At 44.0% G+C, this 17,731-nt stretch overlaps 1 protein-coding gene across 1 annotated transcript in view; it reads right to left on the reverse strand.

The window, feature by feature from the left end:
* Positions 1–17,731, reverse strand: part of opn5 (opsin 5) — a 64,920-nt gene that overhangs the window by 15,747 nt on the left and 31,442 nt on the right. The window contains exon 3 of the mRNA XM_030110292.1: positions 11,263–11,382. Within this exon, the coding sequence (XP_029966152.1) occupies positions 11,263–11,382 (120 nt within the window). The remainder of the gene's footprint in view (positions 1–11,262; positions 11,383–17,731) is intronic.

The raw sequence follows: 17,731 nt of genomic DNA on the forward strand, positions 1-17,731 counted from the left end.
AGAAGTTTTTCTACGTCTCTTATCGTTTGGCGCACCACTCACTCCGAGCTGACAGTGCATTCAGACTCAAACACATCGGCATCAAGAAGCATCAATTCACAGAGCAACACTGAAGATGTGAAAGAGCGTGTAAAGAGAGTCATGAGGGAATCCTTCACACCGTCCCCCTCCGAAAATATCAGCATACGCAGTATAAACGGAAAGACTGGCCTCCAGCTCCTTCGAATAAAAGATGCTGTGATTGTGAAGTTTGTCTTCAGAGCTAGTGACTCCCTCACACGCCCACTCTGACGATTCCTTTTTCGCTGGCATGTGCATACCGGGACTTGTCTCCGTGCCAGTGATGAAGAGACAGCCTGTCACTGCTTCAAGCGCAATGTTTAATTTTCACTTTCGGTTGTGTGGCGTTCGGCCAGCTGGAGGAGCCGAGATTGGATGAAAACGGCGTGCTCCAAGTTAACTGCGAAAAGAAAAGTGGACCGTGAAAATCAGCAATTCAAATTGGAATGGACAGAAAAAAAATTGCATTCATTCTCCCTCCGAGGAGCACAACAGCCACGCGCTTCATATGGCAGGAGAGTAGAGCTGAGATAAAGATTTCCAGTTAGAAAACACATTATGAGACCAAGCAGCAGGAATTCCCAAGCCACATTTCCTTAAAATTCAGAAGAGCAATAAATAAGAGCACTGAAATCGTCACGTCAAGCTGCAAGCAGGACTCCTGTCACGTCTGTAACGCCACAACAAACAGCGGCTCCAGCAGAGGGGCCGGGGTTTCAGGGGAAGCACGAGCAGCCGTTCTCGGGCGGAGAACTGAAAAAAGAATCCTGAAGTGACGGACACACCGTTTGAAGGCAAACAGAAAGAGGGAATGACAGCTGAAATTAAACAAATCCCGCTCTCAGATTCAGCAGCAGCCGAAGCGGACGGCGATCTAGTGAAGCAGCTGTGTGACGGGATAAAACATGCAGGACGTGTTTACCTCGCTGTGCACGAGTCCACTGGCAGCGCTGACAGCGCTCGGCCACTGGTGTGTTTGAGAGCGATTATGACGAGTTGAGAAGGGAGTTTGTTGAAGATGTGTTGGGTGTGACAGACCTCAGTGGACGAAGATACTTTGATTCCATAGATCTTGATTTATTTGATCATCAAAGTAACGTATGGAGGGTAAGACGCCTTAAAATGAGCTAAAGGCTGCAATGAGTCACCCCAAATAATATATACATAGACAATTAGTGTCTAAATCTCAGATATCAAATCCCATGATTCTCGGTTCACCTCAGTGATTAATTCAAGGTGTTTGGGTGCATCTGATGACAGTGAAACTATTGCCTTATTAAAGCAAAATTAACAGCAATTAATAAAAAACTACTTGTAAGCGGTTACATTTGGACACGATGAGTTCACTCTGGACTGGTAAAACATCCTGGTTACTAGCCCAAAGATAACTTTACCCCAGTGCTGCCTGGAGAAGGTCTTATCTTCCATTGTCCATGCACCATGTCACGCCTTCCACTATCGTTGGTTGAACTTCAAAAAAACTAATTTTCTTTTTCTAACACTTTTTTTCTCCAGGTAGGTGTCAAAAGCTATCCTTGGCACAAATTGCCAGTTTTCGACAGTGACGGTTTACAAGAAGCTTTGCTGAATTTTCCACACATGACAGGTCGTTTCGCTGAAATTGATCAGCAGAGAAATGTCTCCTTCACACAGGTTGCTTCGACTTTCAGCATCACCAGGCTGTCTGTTGAATCGCACATCTCCTAAAGTCTTGGTGCTATTTAAGTCTTGTTGACCTTAAAAAAACGGTCCCACACAGCTTTCGCAGGTCGTGAAATATTCTTCATGACAACTTCCAGTGACCTTTACATTCCTGTCGGCCGCTTGAAAATGTGTTGATCAATGTCCAGTGATTCGAGAAGACCGGAAAGAAAACTAAAATATCCTCGGACAAAAGTTCTCATTTCCAGATGAATCATCTAATAAAAGAAAAAGAAAGCGCTTCACAAGCCAGAGAACCACATACATTGCACATTGGAATAAGTGCAATTCAGGTAAGACGGTCTGCGAGGCCGTGGTACAAGATGAAGAAGCAAAAACTCAACAACAGACTGTTCATGTGGGAAAAGATGGGAGAATGAAAATCATTTATTGGACTGCTATTTGTCACACTGTCACTATATGAATACATGAATTGATGATTGACTTAATGCAACATGTATAAAGGTACACCGAGAGGGAGGAAGAGGGGCCGACTGAGAATAAACCATCCTGATTTATATTCCAGTCTGCTCAGATAACACTTAAAATCTCATAAAAATTCCATCCTGGTTTCGGTTGGGGGACTGGTCTCCAGAAATATTTACTATTAACAGATACCCACAAATATCCTGAGCGTTTAGCCATGGCCCCCCTTTAGATGTGTTTTACTGATTGATGGCAGAAAATCACGTGTTGCAGTTCAGCCCAGCAGAAGTTTAGAGTTAAGTTGATATTTAGACCTGCTTCTTTAAGTATTTGTCAAGAAAAGACATTTTCTAGCGTCTTTTTTCATTTTTAACATTTCCCAACAATGTTTTTTATGCACATCTATGTTCAGTCACTTAGGTTTCAGGGGAGCTCAGCTGAAAACCAAGGTGCTAAAGCGTTTGTCTAAAAACATAATTCACGCTAAAAGCGAGACAGGCTGCTTTTAAAATGACGACTGCCAACAACTAGCTATTAGGGATATGGAGATTAATCGATATCGATCGTGATCGAGATACATACGTGCGAGATACGAGTGTATCGATTCATTCAGTGTGTATCGATGCAATGACGGCTTATAATCATGATGCATCGTTCGCTGTGTGTCTAATCGGTAATCTTCAAAGTTGCATCGGTTTTACACGTTGTACTGCATTCTGTCTTGTGTTTCCGAGGCGTATTGAATGCACCATCATTCCCGAAGGCGGACGGAAGCCGTATGCGCATGCACACACAGTTACAACAACATGGCAGAGTGCAGCAGCAGCAGCGCTACATTACAAGAAAATCGGATTTTTAACGCGCCCTCAAAGTTCAAATCCATCGTTTGGAAGTACTTTGGATTTTACAAGACACATGGCAAACTTGACAAGACGCACGTTATTTGTAAAGAATGCCGTGCCTCTAAACCTTACAACGGCAGCACAACAAACATGGGAGTTCACTTGAGACAGCATAGTATCGACGTCGCAAAAATGACTGCTACCGCTGCCGCAGAGGAGGAGGCTTGCAAGACGGGTGAGACTGAGAACGAGAAGATCACAAGTTATTATGGTAACAACAGTTAAGCCACTACTTTTGCAGCGAGCTCTACCCGTGCTAAACAGATAACTGAGGCCATTGCCTATTTCATCTGCAAAGACCTCCAGCCTTATAGTGTTGTTCAGGACGAAGGCTTCAAGTATCTCATGAAGATATTAGAACCCAGATACAAAATACCAGACAGGTTGACTTTCACAGAAGCCAAAGTCCCTGCTCTGTATGACAAAGTAAAAACGGAGATAATGGAGTCGCCGCGCAATGCTGACAGAGTTGCACTTACAGCTGATCGCTGGACGTCCTGCGCTACTCAATCATACATCACAGTGACGGCACACCACATTGATAAGGAGTGGGCAATGCAAAATGTTGTTCTACAGACCAGAGTGTTCCACGAGGCCCACACAGGGGTAAATCTGGGAGAGGTACTGCGTGATGTTTGCCAAGAGTGGAACATTAGCGACAAGAAGCCTGCGTTAGTCACTGACAGTGCACAAAATATGATACTGGCGGGATCAGGTGCAGAAATGAAGCCACACGTGCGATGCATCGCACACTCACTTAATCTGTCCTCACAAAAAGTCTTCAAGGTGGAAAGTGTGTCCGAGCTCATGGTGAAAATAAGGAAGGTTGTGACATGTTTTCACAAAAGTACGAAAGCATGTGATGCTCTCCATGAAAAGCAGAACGACTTGGGCCTGGAAAACCACAAGTTAGTGCACGATGTTTCCGCAAGATGGAATAGTTCCCTGGAGATGGTGGAGCGTTACTGGGAACAGGAGCCTGCTGTGGCACTAGCAATGAGGAAAGTCAGACTGACCCGGGGAGATGGCCAGGGCTATAGCCTCACAGAAGAAGAAGCTCTACTGCTCCCTGAAATAATCAAACTGATGAATCCCCTGAAACTGTCAACTAAGCTCCTCAGCGAGGAAAAGACCCCCACTCTCTCTATCATTGCCCCCATGCTGGCCTCTGAGGGCTCAAGTACCACCAGTGGTACACGCACCACAGGTTGAGAACAACTGACGTAGACAGACATATTATAACTTTATAATAGTGTGTTAATGTGGGATGTGGGTGTGATATTGTTCAAGATATCGAAACTCTCATGTCTCTTCTTTTGTCTTGTCTTTTCTTGTCTTGTCTTGAATATCAATCCTAGATGATGATGACCCAGAGCCTCCCACGAAGAAATCGGCCTTGAATCTGATGTTTGGCGGTTTTCTGACCCAGAGAGCACCAAGGAAGACTGCGAGAGAGAGAGCTAAGGACGAAATTGTAAAATACAGGAGGAGGGATAATCTGGCTCTGGATGGCAATGTGCTAAAGTGGTGGAAAAAAACAAGTAGATCTCCCACTGCTGGCAAAGTTGGCAAGGAGCTACTTGTGCATCCCTGCAACCAGTGTCCCATCTGAGCGGGTCTTTAGCACGGCTGGAGACATTCTTACAACAACACGCAGCAGGCTTCTTCCGAGCACGTTGACCAACTTATCTTCTTGAAAAAAAAATGTGCAAATAAGCCATTTAGATACATTTTAAGGTCACTAAGGCCCAGATTTGGCTGCCAGTGCCAGTGTAAAAGAGTCCCAGGAGGTCATGTGTTGGCTGGCACTTGATAGTGGGAGTTGCATTTACTGGAAGTTTCTTTTTTTCTTTTTTCCCCATTTAGTTTTTGTCTGTCTGATGGACATAGCACACAAGACACTCGGTGAGAGTGGTCAGTTGACAGCAGGTCGCAGCCAAATAATAGTTTACATTTTTCTTTGCACAAGCGTTGTGATTGTGAAAGGTTATTATAATTATTGTTCATATTACTATTTGGGTGACAGGGATATGGATGGACATTGCACATAAGACACTCAGTGAGAGTGGTCAGTTTACAGCAGATGTCACTGTCAAGTTGGTATTTTTCTTTGCACATTTGTTCAGACAATAAGCAATTTTTTGTTCAATTTTCTGCTTCTAAGGAATAAACCCAAGCCTATTTTAACATACTGAATGAATTGCCATCTTATTTTTTTGTTTGCTTAATAGATAATATATGATTTATTTTTTTGCTTCACATTGAACTGCATTTGATTGAACTGATTTATTAAATCGCATCGCAAACAGGTGTATCGCATCGTATCGGGAACAGACTGTATCATACATCGTATCGGATAGAATTGGGATGGAGGGTGAATCATATCGTTTTCGTATCGAAAACAGGGATTAATCGTAAGTATCGTATCGGCAGGGATTCAGTGTATCGCAAATTATATCGTATCGTTGGCAGGGCATCGAGATGCATATCTAATTGCCACAGTAATGGAGATCCACACCCCTACTCGCTATCTTCAATATGGATCCAGGTTTGAGTTAACGCATCGATTACAGCTTAGAGTTTGCTTCCTACCTTTCTTCATTCTGGATCTTTGGTCTGTTTATCGGATCTGAAAACAGCTCGATTTGCATTCAACCTTCTCTTTGGGAAGGTTAATAGTGTTTTGGTCTTGTAAGGAAAGTCAATTTGAAATCTAATTTTCTAAAGTTGTAAAAGACTTTTATTACTGAAAATTAGCTTCATGGTTTAATAGCACCTCATTTGTAGCTCGACAGACTCAAACTCCTGGTTTGTTGCTGCTTCACTGAAACGTTTGAGTCTTTGCCTGCGCCGCCAGATATGCTTCATACCTCTGAGGGCCTGTTGAAATGATTGATGTCTCTCCATTAGTTGATAAAACTCTCAACTCAATAAGTGTGAGATCCTCTTTTGACAGCAGATTTCTTCATGAATTTTCCGTTTAAACTTCTAAAGTGGGAATTCGGAGTGATTGATGAGCTCATTTTATGAGTGATCGCTCTGATCCATCACCCCTGACTGTCAGCCAGCATGCATAATATCTCCTCTTTAGAGTTATGCTATACATCATCACACTGAAATACCGACACATGGCAGAAGAGGACAGTTTCCACTGAATGGTGAAGCACTGATTACAGGATGTGCACCGACTGAACCTGCAGAGAGTTCAGCACAGAGTTCAGTATGGCTCATTTGTTCTGCAAGAGAAACATGGATAATTATTCATTAAAACTACTTGGTGAAGGTTAGATTCATTAAACTGTAAAGTCTGCAGGGCTGCTTTCTCTCACCTGTCGTATCTCTAAAATCAGGAACACATCGACTCAGAGTGACGCTCAAAAATTAATCCGTGTATTTGTGAATTGCGTTGAAGTGCATTTCACCAAATCCAGCCCAACGTGCATCATATGGAACCTTTAAAAACATCTCCCTTGCTGTGATGTTAAAACATCACAGTATATAAGACTTAGCTCACAATTCAAAGACAAGTTTGAGGCACCGATAAGACCAAGGCTGGAACAGCACCAACGAAGCTTTGGACCACGAAGCTCTCACTGAGATCTGCAGCCGAGATTCTGAAAATCTGATGCATGAAGCAGCTGAAGGAACTGATTTTCGGAAGCATCAAGCCTGACAGAATGTGTGAAATCACATACATTTAGTCTGACGGTTCTGAACGCCTCAGGGTGGAGGATGCTCTTAAACACTGTCATCTTTTAGTCAGGCCACTTTGAAAGTCTCCGGCGAAAAGATTCTCTGCAATCTTTGTGACTGCAAACCACAGAGAAGAGTAAAAAACAGAAGTCTTTCAGCAACACTATGTACTTTCACGTTTCCACGCTGGATCGACAGTTTGGCCTCAGCTGGGCGGCAAGCTCTGGTCTTGGTCTTGACTCAGTCTCTGTCCAGTAAAGCCTTGGTCTTGGGACACTCTGGTCAGTCTAGTGGTCGCAACTTATAATATTCACACATAAAAAAAAAAAAAATTAAAAAGAAACCAGTGTCTTTTTTTTTAAATCATGTTTCTTGGAGGTGCTGTTTCTATCGCAGCACCCTGGACCCAGAACAACAGACCCTTTTGTAGCCCATCGGGATGTGGCTGCATAACTTCAATTAAAGGAACTGCAGTTTGTCCACTCTAATCTATTATTATTCAATTAAGGAACGTCATGACAGTCTTTGATTTATTTATTTTTTTCATTTCAACTTCATTCATTCATTCATTGTTTATTTATTTCATTCTTTGAAAAAAAAATGAAAAGGAGCAGAAAGAAGTAAAACTTATCGTGTCTGCCCCTACCAACACAAAATAATTGACAAAACAATAGTTTACATCAAGAGTTGATTATAAACATAACCATTTCACAAGAAGATATTTACAAAATCAAAAGATAATAATTTCTTATTATACAGTAGCATCATATCTTTTTAATAATTGTTCTTTTAAACATTTCTTGAAACTATAAATGGACTGAGACATTTTAATTTTACAGTCAAGATTGTTCCATAAACTGACTCCTTGGATTGTGATACATCTTTCTTTAGGTTTGGTTCTTGACTCTGATAATGAAAAGATTTCGGTTCCTCGTAATTCATATTGACTTTCTCTCTTTTTAAATCTGTTTTGCAAGTTATCTGGTAATATTTTTTGTTGAGCTTTATACATAGTTTTAAGGAGGTTGAGTTCCACCAATTCATTAAGTTTTAAAGATTTCAATTGTTTAAATATTGGATTTGTGTGATCCCTGTATCCACTTCCATTTACCACACGAATGGCTCGTTTCTGTATAACAAAAAGTGGTTCAATATAAGTTTTACAGGCACTTCCCCATATTTCAACACAATAGGTCAGATATGGAACAATCAATACATGGAACAATCTTATATGTGCATTTATATATAGCCTATATAATTCTTATCTAATGATTGCAAATAATCTAGGATCAGAATGAATCTAAAATGACAGAATTACTGATCAGAATATTTCAATCCTGACAGCGGGTCTGGCTGGATGTGGAAGCAACGTGAAGGGAGCTGTAGCGAACTGTTGTGCAACTGGATTATGGATTAGTTCATCCAGGATAACCAAGATATCCCAGCTCAATCCCTGATCTTGGTTTTGTGCAACAGGCCGCTGGTGTCAGTCTAACAAAGTCTTGGTCTTGTGATGGTCTGGTCTGGTCTCAGCTTAGGTAGTCTTGACCACAACAGCAGTGCTTGGTAAGGCGAGGACTGAAAAGAAAAGTGTTGTGTGAAGATGTCAAGGTCATTTCTCACACTGTCGTTTTCCAAGTCAGCTGCTCAAAAAAAAAAAAAGAAAAAAAAAGTAAATAAATAAATAAAAAGAAAGAAAAAACACACATTGTTGCCTGCCTGGGGAAAAAAAAAAAAAAAAAAAAAAAAACCCTTCTCTTTAATGTCAGTCTGTCTATAAACACTGTGGGAGGCAAAAATAGTTTCCTGTGACATTTCTGGCCAGCGGTGGGGGAAATCCTGCTGACATGATGAGAGCGCCGCTGCCGCGGCGCCGCTCACCTGGACGTATTCCACCAGGAAGCAGCGATCGGATCAAAGTGACAGAGGAGCCGCTTGCTCCGGTCCGACATGAAAGAGACTGTTTGCTATGATCACAGAGGGTGACGGAGAGGGGATTTCGCTTTTCTTTTTCCTATTTTGGGAGTCTTAAAGCGCGGTCTTTTGTGTGTTACTTGGCAGGAAATTGAAACGGTAATTGGGGCTCGACTGTACTGCAGCAAACCCGAGAGCAAGGGCTCAAGATATCGGTCGACGAGAGAGAGGAAATCAAAGCTTTCATGTAAAGGAAAAGGCCGTGCCTCGGAGATTCAAAGCAATTTCAGTGTTGATGATTGGCTCGGGCTCTCGCTGTGTTTAGTGAGTAAAGTTGGACGTCATGGCTGTTTGTTAAGGATGTGAAATCATCTGCTGCCACATTCCTCCAGCTGAATGAAGGAACCACAATCTGTAGCTGAACAGGCACCCTTTGCTCTTACGCTGCTGCTTTTTTCAGGTACTTCAGCATCGTTCCTCCTCTGATAGCTACAATGAGTTCGGCAGATCTGACCTGAGAGATCACTTATCAAGGCATGATGGGAAAAAAAAAATCTGAGCACAAAAGGAGTCATTTCGGTCTTCTCAGGACGATCTAAAGCCTTCGAGCGGTCTTGTGTCTGTTCAGGAGCACATAGCTGGACTTTAATAAGCCGGACTGACAGATGTCCGCCCCCGGGCTGCTGGGAGGGGAATGTGGATCATCTGCTGTGGCAGAAGTGCTGCCAGGTCGTCTGACAGCGCCGGCGAAGAAAGGACGGAAAGTCAAAGTCACACATGTGCTGCATTCACTGTCAGCTACAGATGTTTTTTTTTGTCCTTCAAGTGATTTGCTGTGAGATGATCGCCGGGCTGGGAGATATATCGGTATAAAGGATATTCTACGTTTGTTCATCTGTGATATGAAGGAGTCTGTACAGCAGTGTCAGAAATTAGCTCTTGCTGGACTCTGAGTAATGTTGACGCTGGGAGGCTCTGGGTTATAATGAAGCACTCTAAAGTCCAAGCAACCCCCCCTTTGTAACCTTCCTCACACCTGCATGTTTCCTTCAAGGACTCCGCCGTCCTCCAACAATCCAATCACACTAAGCTGTCCTCAGAGGCGGCCACGGCCACGGCTCACACAGAGGCGGACTCCGGATCGGGAGTTTGCAGGTTAAAATCCCGCAGATGACATGTCACCACTGTGAGTCCCTGAGCAAGTCCCCGGAGTGCCGCTGCATCCTACAAATAGGATCCGTCTTTGTGTGAGGAGGGGAAAAAAAAGAAAGAAGGAATTTCCCAAAGGGGAAGTAAGAACAAGTTAGATTAGTTTAGTTTGCTTTGTGTCGACTTCGGCTCTCTTTGCATTTGTCCCTCAATGGACTGGCCAGTTAATCAGTGTTAGTTGAAATATATAAATAGACACGCCCACTTTATCCATCTTTGCACAATTAAAAAAAAGGTGTATTCACATAATTCATGTGCATATTCAACAAACAAAACAACAAGGGAAGACAGGAAACTTCTCAAACTGGTGCATGATTATTGCACAAAGATGTTGAAAAACTGAGTGCGTCAAATGTGACCTTCAGGTTCTGGACGTCTTCAACTATTTCTCACTGAAAAGCTGCAACAATGCCAAAAATGTCCCTTGATCGCAGGCAGATGTATCTGTGAGCTACAGGAATTCTGCCTTTTGCGACCAGCGGGGTCACCCCGAGTGAAAACAAATCTATTAATCTACCGGGAACAAAGGCCGTCTCAGTGTAGAGGATGACAAGCAGGAAGCCGCTCCACTGATAACTGGGAATGCCTTGCTATTTGGCTCAAGGCAAGATTTCCCTCGACTTAACCCTGGTTAATTCCTCATTTATGTGACTATAGTAGAGAGACTAATGGGCTGGTTTAACTGAATTGCTGCCGCATTCCTCCAGCCTTGCTGCTTGGTTTCTTAAAAAAGGTCAATTACTTGCTCACTTATTTGAAAACGTTTTTTCTGTGTATAGCAGAACCGTGGAAAATCTAAATTATCTCATGAAAAAAAAAAAAGCAAATGATAACTCCCTTCACCAAAAATTTAACGCTAAATTCCAGAAAGGACAAAAGCCTGATGGACCCATCGCTCCACTGTTCAGTCCAGGAGAAAGACTCCGAACCTGGTTAGCAAGAACCAGATACAGCCAAACGTACAGCAACCAGACAGTATGTAATTAAAGAGTAATTCACAGCAGTAAAATCCTGATAACTGCAGAATCCCACAGCAGGATTTCCAGGGATATGTCGTGGCATTCAGACCACCTGTCTAATACGGTCCCACTGAGCCCACTGAGGCCTGGTCTACACTCCACTTCTGGCACTAAGACTTCAGCAGCAGAGCCTTTAAGTCCCTCTCAGAAATGCATAATCAACAACAAGAGGGTGTTTTTACCAAACCCTTTATGTTCATACCGTAAAAAAGCTGTAGACTGTCGTGGTGACCAACAGGAACAAGTTAACAACAACGTTTCTTCATCGAGTCATGCCTGACTGAGTGGACCAGATTCCCAAAGATCAGCAGTGCTCATGTTGTGCTGGTTAACTGTACCTGATATGCCAAAATCAAAGATGGCGAGATTAACAGTCATGAGCTCCGGAGGCTTTAACTTGGTCTTGCGTTTGATGGTCATATAAATGACGTAGCCGTTCCCGGTTGCAGACATGATTCCTGTAAGATAGAAAAAAAAGAAGAAGCATTGAGAAGCCATATTTGAAACCACCAGGTCAAATTTACAAATTTTGTTTTGCTGGTGCTGAAGTGGAGTGGATGGAAACATCAGTTAGACGTATTGATGGGGGAAGTTACACAGGATGTGACCCATCACAAGGGAAAGGCTGCAGCAACAACCAGCGAATCAAAATAGAATTATATTACGCATTGTAATTTGACAGCATGCAGGTCACATTGCGTTGGGTTAACTGACTCAGCGTACACTCCTCCCAGTATTTTGTGCGTTCGTCTTTCTGCTGCGGCGTTCTGGAGGCTCCTGTGGGTGCGGTTTGTTTGAAACCCGATGCCAGACAGGCTCAGGGGCAGGGCACTCAAGGACCGCTGCATCCAGCTCGGTGGAATGTTCACCAGGTTGGTGAAATCCATGAAGACAGTCTTGAGTCTTCAGCTGTGGGGTGAGCTTGATTTTTGTCCTGTGTGTGTTTGTGTGTCTATATATTCACCCAATCATGAAAATGACAGAAGCTGTTGAGAACGCCGGCTTCACATATATGTATATCTATATCCTCTGCTCCTGCGCCACGGCAGCTGCTCTGCTGGAGAGAGGAAAGCTCTGCAGAGCGGGGGTGAAGGCTGCCAGGAGGATTATGGGAAGCAGTCAACCCTCCACCACACGTTTCCTCCATCAGATGCAGGAGGAGGAGGACACCGTGCACCTTGAAGGACTTTCCTCTCCCTGCTCTCTCTCCGTCCTCCTCCCTTCAGGAGCGGGACCGCATGCAGCGTGAGCAGGAATGAAGATAAAGAAGTCTTCGCTGTGTTTTAAGGTGTTTTCAATCAGGGGGGTAATTATACCAGAGAAAAATGGCAAACATGTTCTGAGCTTCCAGGCAGCCTTCAGAAGTTTCCCTGCTTCAATACACCTGATTCAAATGAATATGTTACGGAGGAGCGCTGCAGCAGCCTGATAACGACCCACAGCCTCTGGCCCAGGGCGCCTTGCTCTGGCCTGGCCGCGTGCGTCAAACGGTTCGAATTAAACGGAATACCAAATGGGAACTTCACAGAGAAAGGTCAAGTTGCTTGATCTCGCCCTTCAAGATGTTCTCCAAAGAGTATCTCTGCAGAAAATGTGTACAACACTGGCATATTTCAGAGCTAAAGGTCAGCCGAGTGTTGTTGTGTTGAATTTCTCCTGCAGTTTTCAGTAAAACAGTAAATCCTCCAATCCTCAACACGACTGAGGAGACAAACAATCTTCTCAGTCCGTTTGTAAAAAATTCAAAACCATGAATAAAACCAAGTCCAGGATGAAATGTTTCTTGCCGTGGTAAGTTTAGCAACTTCAGCCGCCGCTCGTTTTCCCCCTCGGGGCTCCTGAAGCACAGGATGGACCGTAGAGCAGAAACCGGCTCTGCTCTGCAGTTAGAATCGCTGGGTTCGTTGAAAATCTCAAGCATTAACACGAGCAGAGTGCCAGAAGCTGCTGAAAGCCTGCGCACCATCTGAACACACCATGTAATGTGTTATTTTCTGTTGCATTTTCACATTTGTTTGTCTAACAGCAATATGTAAGAGAGACACATGAGGTGTTCGGGCTGGAAGCCAAACAAGCTGTGTGTTTCCAGTCTCAGTCCACGCCCCAGGACTTTAGTTCCCTGAAGTCCTCCAGTTTTGATCTGGAATCGCTGCAAATCCCTCCAGATTTCCTTCATCACAACGAAGTCTGAAGACACATTCATTCACACCAAGTCCCCGATTTACACAGCACTTTCACACCAGCAAGCAAAAACGCAAAACTCTGGGAAAGTCCCATTCACCCTTCCTCTCCTGGACTTGGTGGATTTAGAGTTGACAGTCACCTGGAATATGTGAAGGAATTGATTTATATTGATTGATAACTGATCCAATTGTGCTTCATGTGTTCATAATGCAGTAAAGGGAACTTAAGCAATGAGACTCTGGAGGTCTGCGGAGGGTTAAAGCATGTTGTGGAAAAATCCACTGAGGGAAGCTAAGGTCACGGAGTGGAAAATTAACATTAGCATTAACTAAACTGCAGAAAATCAGACCAGCAAGCGAACGGAGGAAACATCACGATCCAGGAAGAAGCTGCTCTTCTCAGAGGACAGATATAGAGACCAGGGACCAGGCTGGAGGGACGGATCAGTCTGAACCAGGACCCTGGTTCAGGAGCACATCGTGTATAAGCTCAGGTATTATTGTTATTTGTTATAACATTGTTCTTTCTGGGGAAGCTGCTTTTCTGAACCAGATCAGAACCTTTGTTCAAGTCTTTAGGTTGTTTCTGAATCTAAAATGATGCATCTTGACTCATAATGCTGTGTTCACAGGGAAAAGTACCAGGTTATGGAATGTTTCTTATGGTTTTCCAAACTGGACCACCTGAAATCCAAGTGTCCAACTTCACTGCATCTTCATCAATTTGTGGTTAAAACTCATTTTAACATTTCAACAATACCCTTTTCTGTGAAATAGGAACTGTGGTGACTTCGTTCCAGAGTCAGATGTCTAAAATACACTTGAATATCCTTTAGGTAGCACTTTATTTGTGCTCCTGATGAGTGCTTGAAACTAACAAGGGGCTAATTAGAGCGAGATGCACACGGTGCTACCGAGGGCCGTGAAGCCACGGGCGGCTGCCAGGAAGCTGCCGGCAGCACGATAATAATTCTCTGCGGAATATGTCAACCCAGAGAAACCCTTTTACCTTAATGTGCTGCCTGCACACTGTTCTTTATGAATATAAAAATAAACGGAGCCATTCCACCTTTGAAACAACGTCACAGAGCGGCTTCGCATTACTGCTGTGTTGTATTACTGAGCGTCATGCCACTAAGAGCTAAACCATCCATTATTTCCTGCTCCTGAATGATTGCAGTAAGTGGCATTAAGAACTCCTCCTCACACCGGAGCAGCAGGAACCATGACGGCCGGGCAGGGCGTCGGTTTGGTGCAACACGTGAAGCCAGAAGCAGCCGCTTTCACGTCACTGAACATCCTGACTCATGTCGCCGGATACTCAACACGACACGCCGAAGAGGCGGAATCATGTTTAATTCAGCAAATGATGTGGAGAAAAGTAGCGTTTTCTTCTTTGATGTACGGAGGAGCTGAAGTGTGAGGAGCCTTTATCTTCCAGGCTTTATTACTGGAAGCAGGACACGTTTCAGCTGCTGTGCAGCACGCCGAAGCCACACCGGGCGGCGGAATTCTAGATATTTAATTGGAGTTTTCAGCAGTAACAACAGGCCTGAAGGCTACAGATATGGAGGTTCAAATTTAATTCTGCTTATGATTTCAGGTTATTCCATTTGTTTTTAAAGCAACCAGTAGATGTCAAGCCTGGTGTTTCCTGGGACAGAAGAGCCATTTGTACGTCCGTGTTGGGCGTGCACTGTCTCTACAGAGATGGAGTCTGAGTCAGAGTGTTTTTTTAAAAGTTCCACCTTGGGAGCTGTTTTCAGTGACTCCAAACACCGCTGTCGATTAAAAACTAACACCTGAGACCGCATGAAGTTTTGCATTTTCCCTTGAAAACACTGGACTGAGCGGGTCCTGGACTGGATGGACTGACTGCCTGCTGCCTTCGCTCGCCGTCGGCTGGGATTGGTACCAAACCTGCAGCCAGCAGGGGGCAGTGTGAAGCGGAAGTGCAACCATCACCCACACATCACTGCCAGTCAAACATGGAAAATAGCTCTAAAATAATGTTAGCATTCAACTGGAGTCAAACCCCTTGGTCTCAGCTCCACCCAAATGTGCATTTAAAATACAGCCGCTATGATAATGCGACCCCCTGAAGTCCGACATGAATATATGCAGCGTGTCTGCTGGGATTGGAACCAAACCTCAAGGCTGCAGGTGGCTGGGATCACCAGTGAATCGGCGATGAGTCGGAGTCAGGGATTTCAGCTCAAAACAGATAAAGACAGAGATAAAGAGTAAATATTTTTTGCATAGAGAAGCCAGAATCTGGCACCCTGAATGTGGGCATTTTATTTTCCTTGGCTTAAAGATGATTCGTTTGAAAGTCCTTTCAAAGCCGTGTGGTTCTCTGGTTCTCCTTCAGGCCTGTTACTGTTAGTTAAACTCACATATTGATCAATGCACTGGCGTCACGTTGCTCACAAACTCACCGTCTTCATTCAACGGCAACACAATACAGGCTTCGAAGGACGTCAGTTCAACTTCACTGTTCACAGTTTGTAGGTAGAAAACTTCTCGAAGTGAAAGTCATGAGGAATAAAAAATAAAGATGAGCAGAATCTGAACAAGAAACTTTTTATTTCTCCACTTTTAGCTTATGGTTTTCTTTTTCAAATAGATGCATTTAAAATGTAAAAAGACTAATAGCCTCCAGCCTGCCGCTCTCCGCTCCCTACAGGTTGATGAAATATTTACAGCTGCAGCGAAAACACTTTTTTTAAAGGATGAGTTCTAACTTTTATCTATTTGCTGACAGCAGAACTTATTAAACGCCATTAAGCCTAAATTACGCTCAGAACGCAAACAGTATTGGAAGGCTGTGTGTTGCTCTGAAACACCTGCGGTATGCAGAGTGTGTCGCGTCCGTCCACACCGATCTGTAACCGTGGACGGAGGACCGAACTCGCCACAGACTCCAGCGGTTCAAGAATCTTCACACTGCTGACACTTTTTCTAACGTAATACTCACTGGGTTGTGTCGAAGATCTTTTATGAGCACCCCGATGCTGGTATGAGGATCGGAGCATCCCTGGGAACAGGAATGAGCATCGTTCACATTTTTTCAATACTTTTGTGTGTGTTTATGTGGTCTTAAATGTTAATTTGTTCCTAGCTGCAGATGATGAGTCACTAATGGAGCTAGCGTGCTAGCCAACATGCTAATGGTGCCGAATACAGGAGCTGTAGCCGTAGATCTGAGGCTGAGGTCCTAAATAATGTATGGTGCATTTATCCATCCCAAACTGCATTAAAAATTCACCTTTTCTCTCCTTCCTCAAGGTTTTTTGTTGTTATGATCATTACAGCCAGTAGATTCCAGAGAGAAGTTTTTCTTTCAGGCTGAACAGAAGTTTTTTCATTCATTCCACTCAATGATCATCAAACATGAAGCCCAGGAATCATTTTATATCCTTCCCGAAGCCTCTGCTTGGATTCTAATTGCGTTGTGTCACTCCTGAGTGGATCTCCACCTCCTGAAGTGTGTAAATCCCTCCTCCTGACCCGAGCCATGGTTTGAATCCCACAGTGTGTGTCTGCCCTCTCTTCTCTCCTTCAGTTCTCTGCTCAGAAGCAGAACAGCAGAGCGAGAGAAAGCTGCACTCACAGCCTCACTGTGTGACTTCTGAATGGGAATATCGTCCAATGTGTTGAACACTGAGACATTGACCATGAAATCGTCAATTCAACCTCATCGGTAACACCAGAAGAAAGAGTTCTCAGTCCTTCAACTTATCGACGCCCTGCTGCCTCTGCTCCTTCTCTAGAGCCACATTATCACGATCTCTTCTACAGCCTCCAACTTTGATGTTATAAACACGCCTTTAGCTGATTTGTCGCCATATATTCAGTTGTTAGGGACTATTGACTGGAAGCTTCATCCCAGTGGAGGTGAAGGACATGTAGGAGAATGAGGGCAGGAAGAAAAACTGAGTGGATGAAAAAGAAGAGCTGCTTAGAAGAAATGAGGATTTAGTCCAGCAGGGACTTCAGGGCTCTCCTGGATGCAGGGTGCCAAACCCTCCAGGACCAGGGTTTGGAATCCTGCGGCCCGCAAGAGGCTCCAGTCCACCAAAACTGCCATGTACATTGTAAACCAAAATCAAGCATATTGAAAGAGTTTTGTGGACATTTCACTGGCTTCCTGTTGAGATTAGAGTCATTTTCAGGAGGAATTGTTTGTATGTTTTTTTTGTGAAAATACGAGGGAGGACCGGAAAAAAACGGGACACTGGTTAAAAACTTTTAATGTGTTTAATTGTAACAATTTTTCAAAGCTGTGGCCTTTAAAGTAATCCCCGCTGGTTTGAATACACCGTTGCTTCCGTGTTTTCCAGCTTTCAAAGGCGTTTGAAAACTCGTGCGTATTGATCCCATTCAGTGCGTCTTTCGATTTTTGTTTAACCTCCTCGACGTCCTCAAATCTCCGCCCCTTCAGCTCTTTCTTCATTCTTTGGAAGAGAAAAGAGTCACAGGGGGCTAAGTCCGGCGAATAGGGCGGATGAGGCAGCAGGGTCATCCCGTTTTTCTCCAGGAACTGCATTACGCGCAGGGCCCGGTGCGCCGGCGCGTTATCGTGGTGCAGCCACCACTCGCCATCCCGCCAAAGCTCCGGACG

Source organism: Salarias fasciatus, chromosome 15 (genome assembly GCF_902148845.1).
Source record: "Salarias fasciatus chromosome 15, fSalaFa1.1, whole genome shotgun sequence".
Classification (NCBI taxonomy): Eukaryota; Metazoa; Chordata; class Actinopteri; order Blenniiformes; family Blenniidae; genus Salarias; species Salarias fasciatus.